An 18,040-nucleotide genomic window follows, 5' to 3' on the forward strand; every position below is an offset into this window, starting at 1 on the left:
ACAGTGTGATTACCAATAACTTTATCGGTTATTTTCCTCATTTTATATCTGTGTGTGGAGGGGGAGGGGGATGCTTAGTACATCTGGCCCTTAGCACTGCAAAGCAGCCTCTCTATTTCTGTAGGAAAATAACTAACAGGTACAGGTGCGATTTGGGAGGAAACGTGTTTCGGTTTTACAAAACTCTGACTTGGAAAAAGTACATGAAAGTGGAATTTCATTCTCCGTGTTAACAAGGCTGCGAATAAAAACGCTCTCTCTAGATGCACCCTATATATATAGCGCACATGTATTATTATCAGACGTGCTCTGCCATTTTTCTGTGCAAACATTGCACACCCGCAGGAAACACGAGCTTGAGCTATAACTATATTCCCTGCAATTGCTGGATTATTTGACTATAGATTACCGAACACATTTGCCCTAATTCTGCCAATACGTTTTCCTTCCAGCTACCGGTTTCTCTGTGCAAAATCAATGCTACCAAGTGCGACAGCAGCACGCAGGGTTAGGATTTAAGATGAAACAGGTTTTCTTTTTCTCCTCTTAGACCCGGTTATGTGCAGGTTTGAGGACTGTTCTCTTCTCTCTCTCTCTCTCTCAGCTGGTGGGATGTGCCAGCCTCCCTCTCCCTCCGTCTCTTTCTTATCCTCTCTCTCTCTCTCTCTCCCAGGGGGAGGAGGACTGAAGGTTTGGCTTTTTTTTTTTTTTTTTTCTGGCAGAACAAGTCTATCTTCCAACGTCAGGGGGGTCATTAATAACCAATTAGGAGGGTCAGTGAGGCTGATATATAGAGAGGGCCGAGCCTTTGCCAAGAGGAATTGTGTCAGGGCTCACCGGTGGGAAGACCCCGCAGCCAGCCAGCCCCTCTCCCCACCCTGGAGCCATCGGATCTGGTGGCAGGAGGCCAGGTCCCGCTTCCTTCCCGCCAGCCCGCTCTCTCCCTCCTGCCGGTCCGTAGGGGTTCCGGGAAGCTCCGATGATGGGATCCGTGTTACCGGCCGAAGCCCTGGTTCTTAGGACCGGCCTGAAGCAGCAGGGGCTCTCTCTGACGGAGATGATCACCTCTGACATCTTGCACAGCTTTCTCTACGGGAGGTGGCGGAACGTCCTGGGGGAGCAACTGTTCGAGGAGAAAAACAACCACAGCAGCCCGAAAACCGCCTTCACCGCCGAGGTCCTGGCTCAGTCCTTCTCCGGGGGTGAGTACCGCGTCTTAGTAACTCGGGCGGCAAATCAGGGTGCAGGTGGCTGGGGGTGGACCGAGGAACCTTTAAAACAAGCAAAGAAAAGCCGCAAACACTTCAGAAAAGTTACAAGTGCAAAATGAAGTAACTTGGGCACTGAAAAGCCCGCAAAGTCCTCCTTCCAGCGGGATATTTGGGGGACAGGAATGTCTCTGTTTGCCGGGTTTACCCGCTAAATTTGCTTTTCTTGTTCTGTTGGGCACTTGGTGATCAAGGCAGATATGGGGGGGGGGGGGGGGGGGAGGCTATGGCAGCTTTGGAGTAAAGAAGCGAGAAGTTGCCAGGAGCTTGGGCTGCGCTGCGCTCGGGTTCAGGCGCTGCATTTCATTTTGGGCTGAATTCCTCCTCCCCAAAGTGACTTCGCTCTTTCCCATCACCCCCCCTACGCTTTGCCTCGCCTGCACACTCCTTTAGCCCCTTTTAAGCCCCCAGCTCTCGCATTTAAGGCTTACTAGGCGTGTAATAGCAGTTGACTCAAAAAGGTTTTAAATTCATTGAGTTAACTTGTGCTTGACCTGAGAAAATTCCCCCTTAAACCAAGAACCAAAAAGGAGTCAGAAAAAAAACAAAACAACACAAAACCCCCGAAAAGTTTCTTTTCTTTAAGATGTCTCAAGTTCTTACTCCTCATTCATCAATCTTCAAACAATATCTTTCCCCTCTCTTGGCATCTATGGGAATCGGCTTTCTTTCCCCCTTTAGGATTTCTGTTCCTCTTCTAATTTACCATGAAGACTAATGCTATTTCCATTCAGACCATGTCAGCCGTCTAATCTCCTCATTTTGTCAGAGGAATTCCTCGCTCCTTTTAACAAGTCCTCCCCGGCATTCAGACAAAATTTATTGCTACACCCTGCTTAAAGGGGGCTAATGAATTTAGAATTAGCAATTTCTTTCTGGTCGGGTTTAAGAAATGCGAAGCCCTTTCGCGGCGCTGAAGGGACTGAAATGGACACCATTTAACCCCGGGGTGGCAGCGCCCTTTGTCTGATCCTTTCGGTTCCCAGGTACAGCTCCCTCGCCCGGGATCATGCGAGAAACTTCTGCCTTCTCCTTTTACAGATGGAAAAGGCGCGCACTCTGCCTTCTCCCGCGTCTGCAGCGCTCCCTTACTCCTGTTTTTGTTTTGTTTGACCTCCTCTCCTCAAGTCTTTGGGGGAATGTGAGGTTTCAGTGTGGGAAGGCAGCTCCGGGAATGAGGTTGCCCAAAGTGCGCTCTGCCCTGAGCTGGGGGTGGGAGCCGCCCCTGGGGCTTTGCACCTGAGCGAGCCGCTGGATTCAGGGCGGGGGAGGGGGGGGCACAGCTGGACTCGGTGCGCGTGACCAGGAAAGTTATTGATTGTTCTCCCCCCTCCCTCCTTCCTTTCTTTGCAGAGGTGCAGAAACTGTCCAGCCTGGTGCTGCCCTCCGAGGTTATTATAGCCCAGAGCTCCATTCCCGGGGAAGGCTTGGGCATCTTCTCCAAGACCTGGATCAAAGCTGGCACCGAAATGGGCCCCTTCACGGGCAGGGTCATCTCCCCAGAGCACGTGGATCTGTGCAAGAACAACAACCTGATGTGGGAGGTAACGAGGCCGCTGAAGCGGGGGAGGGGGGGTCCTTCTCAAGCAGCTTTCAGCCTCTCTCCCCCCCCCCCCCACCCCCCTCTCCCTTACCTCTTCATGCATTGCAGTGAGTGGGTGAAACCCCCGGGACTCCTGTGCAACACGCGGGGCGGGGGGGGGGGGTGTCATGGGGCCAAACGGCAGGGGAGTGAGGTGAACGGCGGGCTAGTGGGGCACTCGGGCAGCTTGGGACCTCCGGCCACGCAGGGCTTAAGGGAACTCGTAGACGGCCAAGCAGTTTGCAGACAAAGGCTTCTCCTCTCCCGGGAAGTGGTGTTTGATTGTCTCCCGTAGACAACGTGGAAGGCGCAAGGTGGACATGGCGACGGCCCTCAGAAAAGACAGGCCAGGGCGCGTTTCCCTTCCCAATCATTTGACCTGCCCGGCTATAAGGAAGGAAGGCTTTAAAGGGAGCTGGGGTCTGAGGTCTGGGCACAGAACGCGCTTCCAGGGCCCCCAACCCAAACCCGGGTCGCCTTTGGATTCGTTGTTAAAAGAACGGATGTTAGTTCACAAGCTGCAGACCCGGAGTCATCGGGTTTTTACAGCATATTCATGGCAAAATAAGTGGAGAAAAGGAGAAAATGCGCCAGATCGTCAAGTCCCCATTCCCCCCCCCCCCAATCCTTTTTAAATGTAAAAGGGGTGTGAATGGATTTAAAAATCTGACTTTCACCGACTTTCATTAAAAGTTTTTTCCTGTTACATTTTGAGGTGACAAACTGAGCTGAAGTAAACATTTTTTGGATGCTTTTCTGCAAGGATTCCCTTTGCTTTTGCTGTGAACCTGGTGGATATTAGGAAGATCTGGGCACAGCTATCGCAAGCTTGGTCTGTGGCAGAGGTGCACAAGCCTGGGTCGGGGCTTTCAGGATATCCCCAGTGACAATGCATATCCGGCATAGTCACACATGTAGGAGGAGAACCGGGCTGATTTCCATCATTTCAGCCAGACCTAACCGTAGCCCCATGGGTCAGGACTGTGCACCTCTGGTCTATGCACTCTTCTGATTATTTATTTCTCATTCTTATAAACCACCTCACCGATCACCACAGAAATCGCTTAAAGCGGTTTACAGAATCCACAGCAAATGCAAAACGCGAATCAAACTAGAATCCAGTTTATGGGAAAGGCAGTCCATTTCGTGTACAGTGCGGTGAAAAATACATTGGGGGACAGGCAGAAAGTGCGAGTCTGCGTCAGGGAGGACTGAGGGGTTCCAGTTTGTGCGTCTGAGAGAGGGCTGAAGTTTACCCCATAGCTTCTTCCATAAATTCACTGTCTGCGATCTCAAGAGTGAAATGGATCAGTAATGAAGACCCCTCAGTTCCTAGTTAACATGCGCTTTTCATGGGGACAGAAAGGCGTGGAGCCATTAGAAGAAATGATTTCCTTTCACAAAGTGTCTCCGTGTCTGATTTTGTACTATCCTTTCTTTTTTTTTTTTCTGCTGCTTAAGAGCAATTGCACAATGCAGTTTTAACTCGTTAGTTTTTTTTATTGTTTGTTTTCTGGATCTTTATATCAGAATTTAGAAAGAGAACAGATGCGGACACAAATTTTATTTTACTAAAGTGGAGTATTTTGTACTTTTAGTGATGTGCAAAAGAGAATAAATTCTTGATTATCAAACTTAGGACCTCATTTACTAAGTATTTTTTTTCCATAGACACAAAATGGGGGGGGGGGGGAACACAAAACTTTAATAAATCAAGCCCTTAATTCTTATGGATTTTCACCATACGTTTGCCATAAAAAGTATCTGATTACTTTCCTGTTGCAGACTTCTGGGAATGGGTCTGTGGAGCTGGTCAGAGGTGAGGTGATTTTAGGAACTGAGCAGGTCTTCCATTAGGCAGACTTAGGTGATCCTGGGGCTAGCATCAGAGACCTTGCCATGCTTGAGTACACAACGCTTTGCCCCACGACTCTATTAGCCAATGTCCCCAAACTCATGCAGCAGAGAACAACCTTTTCCTTCCTGCTTCAACCCCTCCCTTCTTAGTCAGAGTGTAGGGGACAGGAGAAAAAAGGGGTGAGCCTGAAGCAGACAGAGCCCAGAGAAGTGCAAAGAATAGCCAGTCTGCTTCCTAATCTAGCCTTTCTCAACCTGTCTCTCTCTCTCTCTCCCCCCCCCCCCTCCTTCTTGTCTGTAGGGCAGGGCTGGATTTAGGAATAGGGAACATTGAATATACCTGGGATGCCAAACTGGGATTCCACCTGCTCTTTGATTTCTGGAGGTAAAACCTCCTGCTCTGGTCCTCTGTCTATGGGTTACCACAGTCTGAAATCCAACCTTGCTGCAGAGACCAGGATGAGAAGGGTGAAGCTAGCATGGACAGAGGAAAGCAAAGAAGAGACACTCTGCTCCCTAATCTAGCCCCTCCCCACCTGTTTCCCCCTCCCTCTTGTCCTGCAGGGAACAGCTGGAGTGGACAAGAGTTCATCTTTTGTCTGCATATTTCTACTTATAATTTGTGCTCACTTATTCTAGATTTGGTGAGAATGTCTTTGTTGTAGCTGAACAACATGAGATATTCTGCTAACATGTAGTTTCTATGTACTCTAGCCTGTTCTGTTTTCCCAATATGAGGTGTATTGTTAATAATAAATTTGGATTTCTAGCCCACCTTTCCAAATAATGCTCAGGACGGTTTACACCATTTGTAGTATTCGGGCACAATAAATCCAGGCCCAAAAGCTTACAACCCAAGTACCTAATTCACTAAAGGTTTTCCCATAGACATAAAATGGGAGAAAAGCCTTAAAGAATCTGGCCCTAAGTTGGTACCTGAGGCAACGGGAGATAAAGTAATTTGCTCAAGGTCACAAGGCATATCAGTGGGGGAACTGGTTTCCCTAGTTCACAGCCTATTACTCCTATTACCTGGCCACTCTTTTTTTTTTCCTGCTGGAAAGAATTGTAATGTTTGTCTAGAGCCTGGTATTATATTTGCAGTGTTTTCTTTTGATAGGTAGGGTTATTGCTGTTTGGATTCTGGGAGTTAGTACTATTTAAGTATGACAGGTTTGCTATATAGTTTCCAAGTGACTTTTTTGCAGGGTTTTATGCTACTTCACAAAGTGTCTGGTAATGGAGGGAGTTTGTGCCACTGTTATTGAGGTGACAAAAGAATTTGAAATTTTTTTTTTGTATTAAGAGTAGTAATAGGAAACATCCTAGTTCAGCACAGCCAACCATTTCTAGACTATTTTCAGTCAATGTGGTATGATTTTTTTTTTCTATTTTTGCAGTCTACCCCCAAAAATCACAGCCGACAAAGTAATTAGACTATTTTATGATTTCTGAAACATTTGTGTTATCTCTGTGTGTGTGTGTGTGTATACACACACAACCAACAAGAGCACTGTGAGCATATACACAAACACACACACATGCAATAAAGTTTAGTATTTAGAAGTTTGGGGAAAATATTCAGAACTGTATGTTCCGGTGCTGAACCAGGGAATAATGAAAATTATAGCATCAAATATAAACCTCTCTCCGTAGCTGTGCTCTGTGCCTTGCTTCTAGGTCTCTTCCTAGTCTTCCATTCCCTGCAACTTCAAGTGCAAAGCTCAGAACACCATAAATGAATCTCTGTATACTTAAATATGTGCATGTTCCTTTACTACTCTCTGCATGCGGACATTGACTTTTACCATATTATTCTGTAATTCCTAATTGTTGTTAATGTTCTACCCTTTTCCCCTACTTTCTCCTAAACCCAGGTATTTAATGAGGACAGCTCAGTTCGTTATTTCATAGATGCCAGCCAGGAAGACCATCGCAGTTGGATGACCTACATCAAGTGTGCAAGGAATGAGCAGGAGCAGAACCTGGAGGTGGTCCAGATTGGCAACAGCATATTCTACAAGGCAATTGAGGTAAGGGGCAAAAGGCAGGCACAGCCAGCACTACCACGGTGCTCTTGTTACTTGCTGCAGAGAAGTACAGGCCAGGTACATGGTGAGAAGCTTTTTGCTTTCTCTTTCTCTAAGGTTGAAGATGTTCTTTAAAAAACCCAAATTTCTGCTGACTTAAGATGAAAAGACAGCACAGGAGAAAATGAAACTCTTTGTTAATAGGTCCCAGCACACATCCATAACTTACTTAGTGTATTTATACGTTGTCTGCTGACGAAGCTCTAGGCAGAATACAATACAAAACATTCATTATCAACACAAGAATTAAAACAAAGATAAGACTCTTATTAAATACGAACATCAAAACTGGCCAATAAAACACAATGAACACCAGAAAACTCCAGGTACGTCTGCAATCACATAAATGCCTGCTGGAACAAAAAAAGTCTTTAACGTCGACCTGAAAGTCTTTATACATGTAATCAGATGCAATGAATTCCACAGAACTGGCACCACCACTGAAAAAGCTCTCTCTTGGGTCTCTGCAAGACTGCCTCTTGCAATGATGGGACATCAAGCAATCCTTGCTATGCCAATCGCAGTTTGAGTCAGAGTGTATATACAGAGCATTGTGATAAAACATGGAAAATAATCAAGGCCAAGCATTCTATGCACCGGCATAGCAGTCTTATATTCTCCTTCTCATTCTCCAGTTTTTTCTGTCCTTTATTTCCTGGCTACCCTAGCCCCCAAGTTCATTCTCCCTGTTATTTGTATCTGCGCTTCGGCTTTCCTGTTACATGGTTATGATCAGTTAATCCCTAAGTTTGATGTAAACCGGCCTGATATGAAGCTTGTCATGAAGTTCGGTATAGAAAAATGTTAAATAAATAAATAAATAAATAAATATTGTATGTGCCTTTAAACTGATAACCAGTGTAGCCCACACAGAACTGGGGTGATATGGTCTTGCAGACTCCGCCTGGAGATCAGCCTACCTGCTGCATTTTGGATCTGAAGCGCTCTCAGGGTGGAAGCTGGCAACCCTATATAGAGAGAATTACAGTAATCTAATGTTGATAAGCATAAGACCTGCACCACTGACTGAAAATTGGACAGATCAAATAAAGGCGTTACTTTAAAAAAACCTACTCTGACCACAGTTTTAATTTACTCATGAAAGTATCGAATTGGCATCAATTAATATACCTAAACTTCTAGAATGAGACACAACTGGTATCTCGATGTTATCAAAATGAAACAAAAACTTAGATTCCTCTGCCACCTTCTTGAGATAAAGGACGGGCTCTGACACATCCAGAATCACAGATCCCTTGTCTTGCATCCTTCTGTAAGGGCAGTGTAGCTAGACAGGCATTAAGGGGTTAATAACAGGTGAAGCCTGGATCATTGTTTTGGATCTACACTGGCACTAGCATTGTGTGTACACCACCATCTGAAAATTAGAACATAAAAGAACACTGATATTCCTCTTTAGGAAGGTGGGGCTAGGGAAAGGGGGTCCAGGTATTTCCTCCTGCTCCTATGGGCTTCCAGCTCATTGGAACCAAGACTGGGATCTGGCACTATGAGCCTTCATTTGCAACCAGCTGGGGGGGTTTCCTCCTATTTTATATCCCTTCCCAGCCCTAGTTCAGTTATCACAGGCACAAGTACTCCTTCCAGAAACCTGCAATCCTGGGCCCTTCATCCAGCCAGTAGGTGTCACTGTTTGTGAAGATGTGGACTCCTTCCTCCCAGGGTTTGTGAGAACTTTCTCCACAGCATCCCCAGCCCTGTCCTAATAATCAAATCCAGATCCTCCGCAAGGCAGTACACAACAATGCTTCAGAATCACCATGCTGAACCCAACATTGATATTCCTATTATATACTTATATATAATATAATTATATACAATTCTCTTAGCATGTTTCTTTTTTTAAATCATAAACCCCATGTGAGGGCAGGGTGAGACCTCTGGGGAGCTTTTTCATGAACTGGATATCATAGGGTATATTTATGCTGATGAGATCCAGTTTTGGGGAAGGGTGTGAAGGAGGCAATATGCTTTTCAAATGCCTGCCTGTGAATGCTCTCTGTCTGGCTCCAAGAAAGCCCATTTGGTATTGAATCCAAAACATATACTGGATGTAGAGAAGATATTTGAGAAACCATTGGCTTTATTAACAAAGCCGATGTTGGGGGAAATTTTGCATTTGTTATTGTGTTTAAAGTGAAAAGCCTTGGGGGTTACTCTAGACTCTGTTCTCACTGAAGGCTTTTGTAGGTCTGATTTGTAAAAGGGCTCTTCAGTTACAGCCATATTTAGATTCGAATGCATTGAAAATTGTAGCACTAGCATTGGTGATAGTGGTTCTGGATTATTGCAATGTTTTGTTAGTGGGGTTACCAGTTTGTCTTTACCCCAAAATTACAATTAATCCAGAGTAGTGCAACTCAGTTGTGGGAAGACAAGAGGGAAGAGAATATCACCATTACCTTGGTTGCCGATAATTTAAAGAGCTAAATTTTATTTGTCTTTGACTTTTGTTGTATGTGATCTAATGGCCCATAATACTTGTTTGACAAGTTGATCTGGCATTAACCTGGCCTTATTCATAGGCCTTCCCAGGTCTCTTTGTTTTTCACAGAAGTAAAGTTTTGAAACCAGCCTGGTTTCAAAACCGGCATTTACATCAGTGACTCCACAGATCTGAAATAGTCTTCCAGTTTTGGAAAGGAATGAGCTAAATTATTTCAAAATTTGAAAGTTGATTAAGACTCATTTGTTCTCGTTTAAGGATAACTGAGTGAATATAATGCAGTATGTTTATCCTGTTCGGGAATGAAAGGTTTGGGCAGAAATGCAGGATGGGCTATAGTTGTCAGGAGAGTTTTCTGGAGGAGATTGGTTAGGGGGAGGTCAAGCAGTAAGTTGTTTTTTTTTTGGTGGCATGGTTTATGTCTGTATTATGGTTTTTATTATGTATGTACATTTGTAAACAGCTTTTATTGTAGCTACTGGTTATGCAGTATATTAATTATTTGAAAGAAATAAAACCTGCCAAGGTTGTTATGCATTGCAAACTGAGTAATGCAGAGGCAATCACATCTGAACATGAGAACAACATGTTCTGGAAATCTGTATCTCATGCATAGAGAATTATTATGTTGGTGCAGTAAGAATTTCTGCAGCCCACAGAGTCCAGTATGTTTTGCTGTATCTTTAGGTGAGGTCCTGGAGTATGAATTGTCTGTTCAGGGACATATAGATGGAAGATTTATTTATTTTTAACTTTTATATACCGATGTTCCTGTATAGGATACATATCTCACTGGTTTACATAAGAGCTGAACTGTCGCCTTGGGGCGAGTACAGGGAACAAGTAATACAGATAAATTATAATATAGTATAATCAAAAACATAGGGCTATACATGAAATCGAAAACATAGGGCTATACATGAAATCACTTCGAATACACCTATGGTGAACGCAATAATTGTGGGAAGCTGGAGTAGGCTAATGGATAACGGGAGGAATTAATACATACTAGCAGGCAAATTACAACGGAAGGAAAGAGGTGATACATTAAAAATGACTCGCTTACAGGTTCGAATTAAAGGAGACTAGGCGACTTCTAACTGCGTGCAGGGCGGCAGCTAGCTAACGGAATTAAATTTGATTTCTGGCTCACGGGTGGTTAAAGAGCTAGAGGATGTATGGGTTGCAGGGATGTTTCAATTAAGTTGGGAGGGCTCAGAGTCGGTCGGCTAGACCGTGGTTGAACGTGATGTGATAGGACAAGAGGGTGTGACGAGAGTTTTAGAGTAGGAAATACTTTATGTATACTGCCTAGACATAATTGGCAGGAATTTCAGTGTTGAAAGATGGCGTGGCATGTACAGTACTACAGAAAACAGAGAGCAATTGAGGAGGCAGTTGGTTATTAATGCCCTTCCCAGAAGGTTTGTTCTAAATTATAAGATTACATTTATTAGTATTCAGGAACAGTAAGTACCTGCCCCAGAGAACTTGACCTTGAGCAAATTTCAATCTCCATTGTCTCAGGTACTAACTTAGGGCCTCGTTTACTAAACATTTTTCTGATAGATACAGAATAGGAGAAGAGTCTTGGTAAATAGAAGGACTAGGGGGCATTCCATGAAGTTAGCAAGTAGCACATTTAAGACTAATCGGAGAAAATTCTTTTTCACTCAATGCACAATTAAGCTCTGGAAATTGTTGCCAGAGGATGTGGTTAGTGCATTTAGTGTAGCTGGGTTTAAAAAAAGGTTTGGATAAGTTCTTGGAGGAGAAGTTCATTAACTGCTATTAATTAAGTTTACTTAGGGAATAGCCACTGCTATTAATTGCATTAGTAGCATGGGATCTTCTTAGTGTGGCCTGGTTTGGCCTCTGTTGGAAACAGGATGCTGGGCTTGATGGACCCTTGGTCTGACCCAGCATGGCAATTTCTTATGTTTGCTTTTCACAACATATAAGCCCAAGTTCTGTCCCTGTTCCCCCACATTTCATAATAGTAATTAGTTTTTTATTTATGTTCAGGCACTTCAAAGCATGCTACTACATTCAGTCCCAATCTTTGCACCTGTGGCGGTAGAGGGTGAAGTGACTTGTTCAATGTCATAAGGAGTGTTAGTGGGATTCCCTGGTGTTCTAACCACTAAGCTATTCTTCCATACCTGTGGAGGCAGCTTACAGCATTATTAGTATTCAAGTATAGTAAGTACCTGCCCCAGAGAACTTGACCTTCAGCAAATTTCACTCTATTGTCTCAGGTACTAACTTAGGGCCTCGTTTACTAAACATTTTTCTGACAGATACAGAATAGAAGAGTCTTGGTAAATCAGGCCCTTAGACTGTAAGCCCTCTGGGGAGAGGAAAATACCTACTGTACATGAATGTTATTCACCTTAAGCTATCAATAAAAAGGCTTGTGCTAAGTCTAAATATAATCCAGGGGCCAATGCAATAAAGTGCGCACAGGTTTAAGCGCGGTTGGATGCATGTTTTGGATATGCTGGATTAGCACCCAATGCAATAAGGAGATTAGCGGGTCCAAAACACACGCCCAAACAAATGTGTAGCCGATAGTGCTCATCACATGTAAATTCCACACTTTTTAATGCATCAAATTTAACTTCAGCCCTGGAGATGGTGTAAAGTCAATCCACAAGACCTCTGTGTATCCTCCTACTTACGGTAGTACCATTGTGACACTTAAATTTGCTGCTTGTGGTGTTGAAAAAATAAATGTACATTGGCTTGATTTAAAAAAAAAAAATTCTTCTGAACATGCAATTTAGATGCCCATAGCAAGGAACATTTAGCTACAGTCATCTTCAGCAACTTCAGCAAAATCGGCTAGAAGAAGCGTGATAAAGATGGAGGTTTGCATTGAGCGCCCCTGTTGCAGTTGTGGGTGTCTGATGCATTTGAGTGCTAGGGATGCACAATTCTCCTCAGCGCATCCTGTTTTATACAGTCTCTCATTTAAATACTGCATCGGGCGCCCAGGGGATGTGGCTGCATGCACGTTAAGTAAAATGGGTGCTCAATACAAGCACCCACTTCCAATGCACATCTTATTGCATCAGCCCCATGGGCACAAAGCATCTTTTAAAGCCTTTTGACATCTATGCATTGCAAACCAATTTCAAGTCCTGCAGCGAGGTCTCAGACCTGCACCCTTTAGAGGTGCATGAAATGAAGACTGATTCTCACTGGCTAATGTTGTAAAGGTCTGGGAATTTTTAGGGAATTAAACAGCTTAGAGAGAATATTATTCAGTTATTGCTCATGAAATAGTGTGATGTTACTGGCTGCTTGTGATCACCATGCGATTGCTTGCAGGATGCATGGCGCTTTATGAGGGAGATTTTGCTGGATCTGATTACTAGGCTTTTATCAAATAGACCAGAGAATCCTGGGACATATGCTCTTTTATCTTAATGAGAAAATAAAACAGGACTACAAGTCACAGATTGCACTGAGATTTGTTTTAAATTGATAGCTTTTCTTCCATTTTTTTGTGAGGTGGGGGAGGTGTTGAGGCTAGAGCTGATTTATGATCCTTCATTTTCAACTACCCAAAGTTTTTCCTTCATTATAATCATTCCTCCTTCCTTCTAGTCCAGCCGTCAAGGTCAATCCTGTAACATTTCTTTCCAGAACCTGGCACAGGGAACCTTTAAACCAGCCAGTAGGTGTCACTGTTGTATAAAGGCTGAGATTCCCTCTCAGCTGGGGGTTGCCATTGCTACCTCTGCAGCATCCCCAGACTCTGATGGCCTCAGGAGACCTTGTGGTTTTAAAGGGTGCTGAGGGCTGTCTTTGCTTGGCTTTATGTATACAGCCATTTGCACTGCAGACCTAATTCTTTATCACTGTACAGAAATTGTGACAAGAAAATAAACTTTCTTCCTCATTCCACAGACAATTCCTCCAGACCAAGAGCTTCTGGTTTGGTATGGAAACTCGCACAACACCTTCCTGGGGATTCCAGGTGTACCAGGTCTGGAAGAAGAGCAGAAGAAAAATAAACATGGTAATTACCACAACTTATTCCTTCCTTTACAGGTAGTCCCTGACAGAAGCCACAGTGAGAGCAATAGAAATGTGAAACTTAAGTTCTTCACAGAATAGATAAAGCAGAGGGAACAGGACAAGTTATCTTCCCTTCTCCCCACCCAGTACACTGCCCCATCACAGAATAGGTACAGAAGGGACAGCAGCAGCACAAGATCGGTCTCCCTACCCACTGTCAGAGCTGGCTTTCTCATTTGATGGAGTAGGTAGGTGCCAGAAGTACCTTCTGTCCTGAGGCACAAGTGGGCAAGTAGGAGATATGAGGCACTCGAAGGAGCTGCCCATCCATTGCATTGCTTGTTCCAAAGTTCCCTTTTCCCAGCTCTTCCTGATCCTGCAGTTTCTGAGAGGAACCTTCTCTTTGCTCATGTGGATCAGGGAGGACACCATCACCACTCTTGCATCTAGGGGCACACAAGTGGGGCTGGTGGGAGCATTAGGCGGAGTAGGTGGCTGCCTCGTGTGCTAGAAGTGGCCCGGGCACTGTAGTCTAAGGTGAGAGCGGCATTTTTGGAAGCAGCAAATGAGAGTGGAGAGGCACGGAGCTGGGAAAGGTCACGATATGTGAATGGAGCTTTGGAGGTTCGTGCTGTGTGGCTCGGGTTAGTGAGAGATCATGTGATGCCATTACGTCATTGCCACCTAGGGTGGCTGCAGACCCTTGCACTGGCACTGCACATGATCCTGCCTACCACACAGCAGGTACAATTTACTTATTTAATTTATATTCTGGGTTTCAAACAGAAGCAATGCAAGCTTCCCACACGTACTCTTCCCCACAGTGGTACTGGGACGAAATTCAAATTAATAAGAGCTCTAAAGATATTTAACAAATCCTAGTTCATTTTGTTGTATCTCCCAGTTGCAAAACCATAGATTTATCCCTTTTTCCAAAAGCAGGGAAGAGCAAGATCCCACTTTCTTTTGTAGGTGGTCCTATTCTCCGTTTGGAAGGGGCTTCATATTAAAGGGACAATTTTCATTAAACCGCTACTGGAAAATACCTACCTAACTGTAGGTGTATTTTTAAATAAACCACAAAAATAATTTCTCTTTCAACATCTTCCTAAAAGTTAAATGGGTACAAAGTACCTGCCTATCTTGCCTCTGCTCTATGTGCATATTAAAATTGTCAAATATATCTGTTTAGTTACTCCAAGCCTCCAGAAACACCCTTTTCTTTTCAGCGGCTAAGAGCTGCTAGGTGAAACTAGACATCCAGGGCACACGTTCCAAACGGTGAATCTAACCTCACAAGCAGGTAGCTAGATAGATACCTTTGAAATTTGCCTCCATAAAATTTTAGGAAAAACGCAAAGTTTGGAAAAGTAGAGAAAAAGACTTCTGCTTCTGCCACCTTTCTCTGGAATATTGATTATATGGATATCTGAGTATGGATGAGAATTGCAATTTAATAGCAGTCCCTGAGTTTGTTGATGGATTTAATTCTGTTCCTGGCAGCAATGGTAGCCTGAGGGGGTGGTATACTGCCCCAGCCCCTGTACTTGAGGCGGTCCCAAAATTTTGCAACACGTTTTTTGGGGTGGGGGGTGAAGTGTTCACAAGGAGGTAGCCCTATTTGGATTTTTTTTTTTTTTCATATTAATGTTTATTAAGTGAGAAGTAAAACAAAGTTACAAATCCAAGAGCATATCAAGTAACAAAGAAACACCTTGAAATCAGAATTTGCAACCAGCACAATATCTCACAGGTTTTACAAATTATATTCCATACACACCCCACTCATACCATTCATACATACACACACCAAGGAAGGTAAGACAGCCTAACATCCATAACAAAGACATAGCCATATAAATCCAAACACCTACTTCCCTTTCAACACTCTCTTCCAAAACTGAAAATAGCCTCTTTGAGACAGGATGGCCCTCCTCCAAGACATTTCCTTTTTTCTTAACCTCTCCAAAGTTGCCTGCGCTAACATAATTTTCCACATCGAGAAAGAAGGAACATCAGTGCAATAGAATGAACTTCTTCGCCAACACTAAAGAAACAGCAATACCCACCCTCCCCCACCGCTAGGCGATATATCATTCCTCTGGAATAAATGAAGATATACCAATTTACCATTCCATGAATAGAAATGTGAAAATCTTTTCCAGAAATCTTTGAACCTGCCAGCCCTATTTGGATTTTAAAATTTAGGAGCCTCATTTACTAAGGCTTTTCTCCTATTCTTTGTCTATGGGGAAAATGCTTAGTAAATGAGGCCCTTAATTCTTTATCTAGTTCCCTCAACGGTATAACTTTGCTTGCAGTTTCAGAGTTAGGATAAAGTGAAATGGAAATGGAAAATATCCCACTTAGGGATCTTAGGCCATCAAAATTAAGCCTCCAAGGGACCCCACCGACTTGCAGAAATGCAGCTTCTGTACCTGCCGGCTAAACCGCGGCTGCTCCCACGCGTGGAGCAGCCGCGCCAGAAGCTACAAAAGCTGCTCCGTGGGAATGCCGCCGCTACCCTGTGTGACGTCACCGAGCAGTGCCTCAGCGGCCTCGTTCATTGGTCAGCGCTCTGACATATGCAAATCTTGACGCACACTCACGGAGCAGAGGGAAGGAGGGAGCGGGTGTGGGAGCCGGGAGTCTGGTGATGCGCCCCGGCCCTTCCTCTCTTGACTGACCCGCGTTTTCTTCTTTTTCTCTCGTGAACAGATGATTTCCACCCGGCCGATTCTGCCAGCGCCGCTTCGGGGCGGATGCGCTGCGTGATCTGCCACCGGGGCTTCAACTCCCGCAGCAACCTGCGCTCCCACATGCGCATCCACACGCTGGACAAGCCCTTCGTGTGCCGCTTCTGCAACAGGCGCTTCAGCCAGTCCTCCACGCTGCGCAACCACGTGCGGTTGCACACGGGCGAGCGGCCCTACAAATGCCAGGTTTGCCAGAGCGCCTACTCGCAGCTGGCTGGCCTGCGAGCCCACCAGAAGAGCGCCCGGCACCGACCCTCGAACAGCTCCCTTCAGCCGCATTCCCCCTCGCTGCCCGTGCCGCACCCGGCCGCCCTGGCCCACCACATCCCCACCATGGTGCTGTGAGAGGGCGGGAGGACTGGCCCCCAGCATCCACCTTCCAGGACCAGTCTCTTGGCAGGAGAGTGGGATCCATCTCCAGGGCCCCGGGGTGGGCAGGAATGGGCCGTTGGAAGGGATTTGCTGTGTTCCAGGGGTTTGGGGGCAGCATGCAGAAGGCCATATCCAGCCGGTGACGTCCCCTGAACGAAATCCAAAGTGCGAACTGCTGAAGGAACATCGCTGCAGGATGCAAAATCCTTCATTTTTCCTGTAACTCTCCCCACATCCAGCCGATCATCTGAGGAAGAAACTGACTCTGCCATCACTGACAGTGAAAATCTGATCAGTAAAATGCAAGAATGATGTTTCATGATGCAACTCCCTAGCTCTCATATTGACCTCTCTGTCCGACGCTGAAGGCCAGCTCCTGGCTCCAATCCATAAGGAACGGTCCTGCCTTTCTAGGTCTGGTGACAAAGAATTCGGACAGTTTCTCAGTATGAAAAGTGAAAACATCAACACAACAAAATAGAATTGAAATTCCAAGATTAGCTCATCTGTTCCTTAGAACCTGAGGCCAGGTGCTCACGCTAATAAGGATTTTGCGATGCTGGCAAACGTTATAATGAGATGGTGTCACAATGCAGACTAGAAGTCAGCATGCAGGTACTTCTTGCCAAGTTAAGCCTGCCAAAGGCTGCACTTTGACATATAGAAGTCATATTTATTTACCCGACATTCCCTTTTAACATTCCTGCGACTACAGTATGAAGGGAGAGTGTTGACCTGACTCAGACAGATTCTAATGGATCAATAAAACAATATTTCCTGGCAGTAAAGTGCTATCTTGACTGTAAATTTGAAGGTAAAAAATTTAGCAAGCTTGTAAAAAGAGCTAAGCCGCTGCTCCACAGTTGGGAGTCAGACTGTCTGATGTCGCCTGTGCTGCCCTCTTCTGGCCATCTGCTGTTGGCTCACTTTCCCAGAACCGGCGCCCACACAGAAACCCTGGCAATCCGCTGATACGTTATTAGAAGTTTCTTTTTTATGTAAAATAAATAAAAGTATATATAAATAAAACTTATGATATTAATAATTATAAGATATATAGAGTTTTCACAAACTGTTCTACTTCCAGAAAAGTCACTTTAACTTTGTAAATATATATGTAAAACATTATTTACAAAACTTTGTTATATTATTTCATGGTATATGTACAAAACGTGTAAATAATTTGTACCTCTCCCATATATTCTAAATAAAATTACTGAAAACGTTTATTATTCAGATGTGAAAACAACCGGTGCTTCTCTGCTTTAGGAAAGGAATCGCAGAATGGGAGCAAAGGTGGAGAAGAAAGCTATTTCACTAGCTAAACTCAGGGACAGTTACTAGGAGCTCTACCAATAAAACTGACCATAAAATGGTTCAGCTAAAACCAGAAAACGTTATGCCTTTCCCTCCCAGTAGTTGGGCTGCTAATGAATGGGCAATGTCATTTTCTGAGTGCAATAAGGCACCTCCAGCCTTGCATCTTTACTGGAGTGGTGGTACTGCAACAGGTAACTGATCAATCTCTTCTGGCATCTGAATGTAAGGGGATATGCTCCTGTGTTACTGATGACATGTGCCAAGCAAAAACTATCCAGTGCCCACATTGATTTTATGTTTCT

At 44.5% G+C, this 18,040-nt stretch overlaps 1 protein-coding gene across 1 annotated transcript; it reads left to right on the forward strand.

The window, feature by feature from the left end:
- The first annotated feature begins 979 nt into the window (after positions 1–979).
- Positions 980–17,608, forward strand: PRDM12 (PR/SET domain 12). The gene is made up of 5 exons (XM_029612868.1): positions 980–1,202; positions 2,622–2,812; positions 6,585–6,740; positions 13,180–13,291; positions 16,009–17,608. Exons 1-5 carry the CDS (start codon positions 980–982, stop codon positions 16,389–16,391), a joined length of 1,065 nt encoding a protein of 354 aa, XP_029468728.1. The 3' UTR covers positions 16,392–17,608.
- The last annotated feature ends 432 nt before the right edge of the window (positions 17,609–18,040 follow it).

The sequence above is a fragment of the Rhinatrema bivittatum genome, chromosome 8 (assembly GCF_901001135.1).
Source record: "Rhinatrema bivittatum chromosome 8, aRhiBiv1.1, whole genome shotgun sequence".
NCBI classification, from domain to species: domain Eukaryota; kingdom Metazoa; phylum Chordata; class Amphibia; order Gymnophiona; family Rhinatrematidae; genus Rhinatrema; species Rhinatrema bivittatum.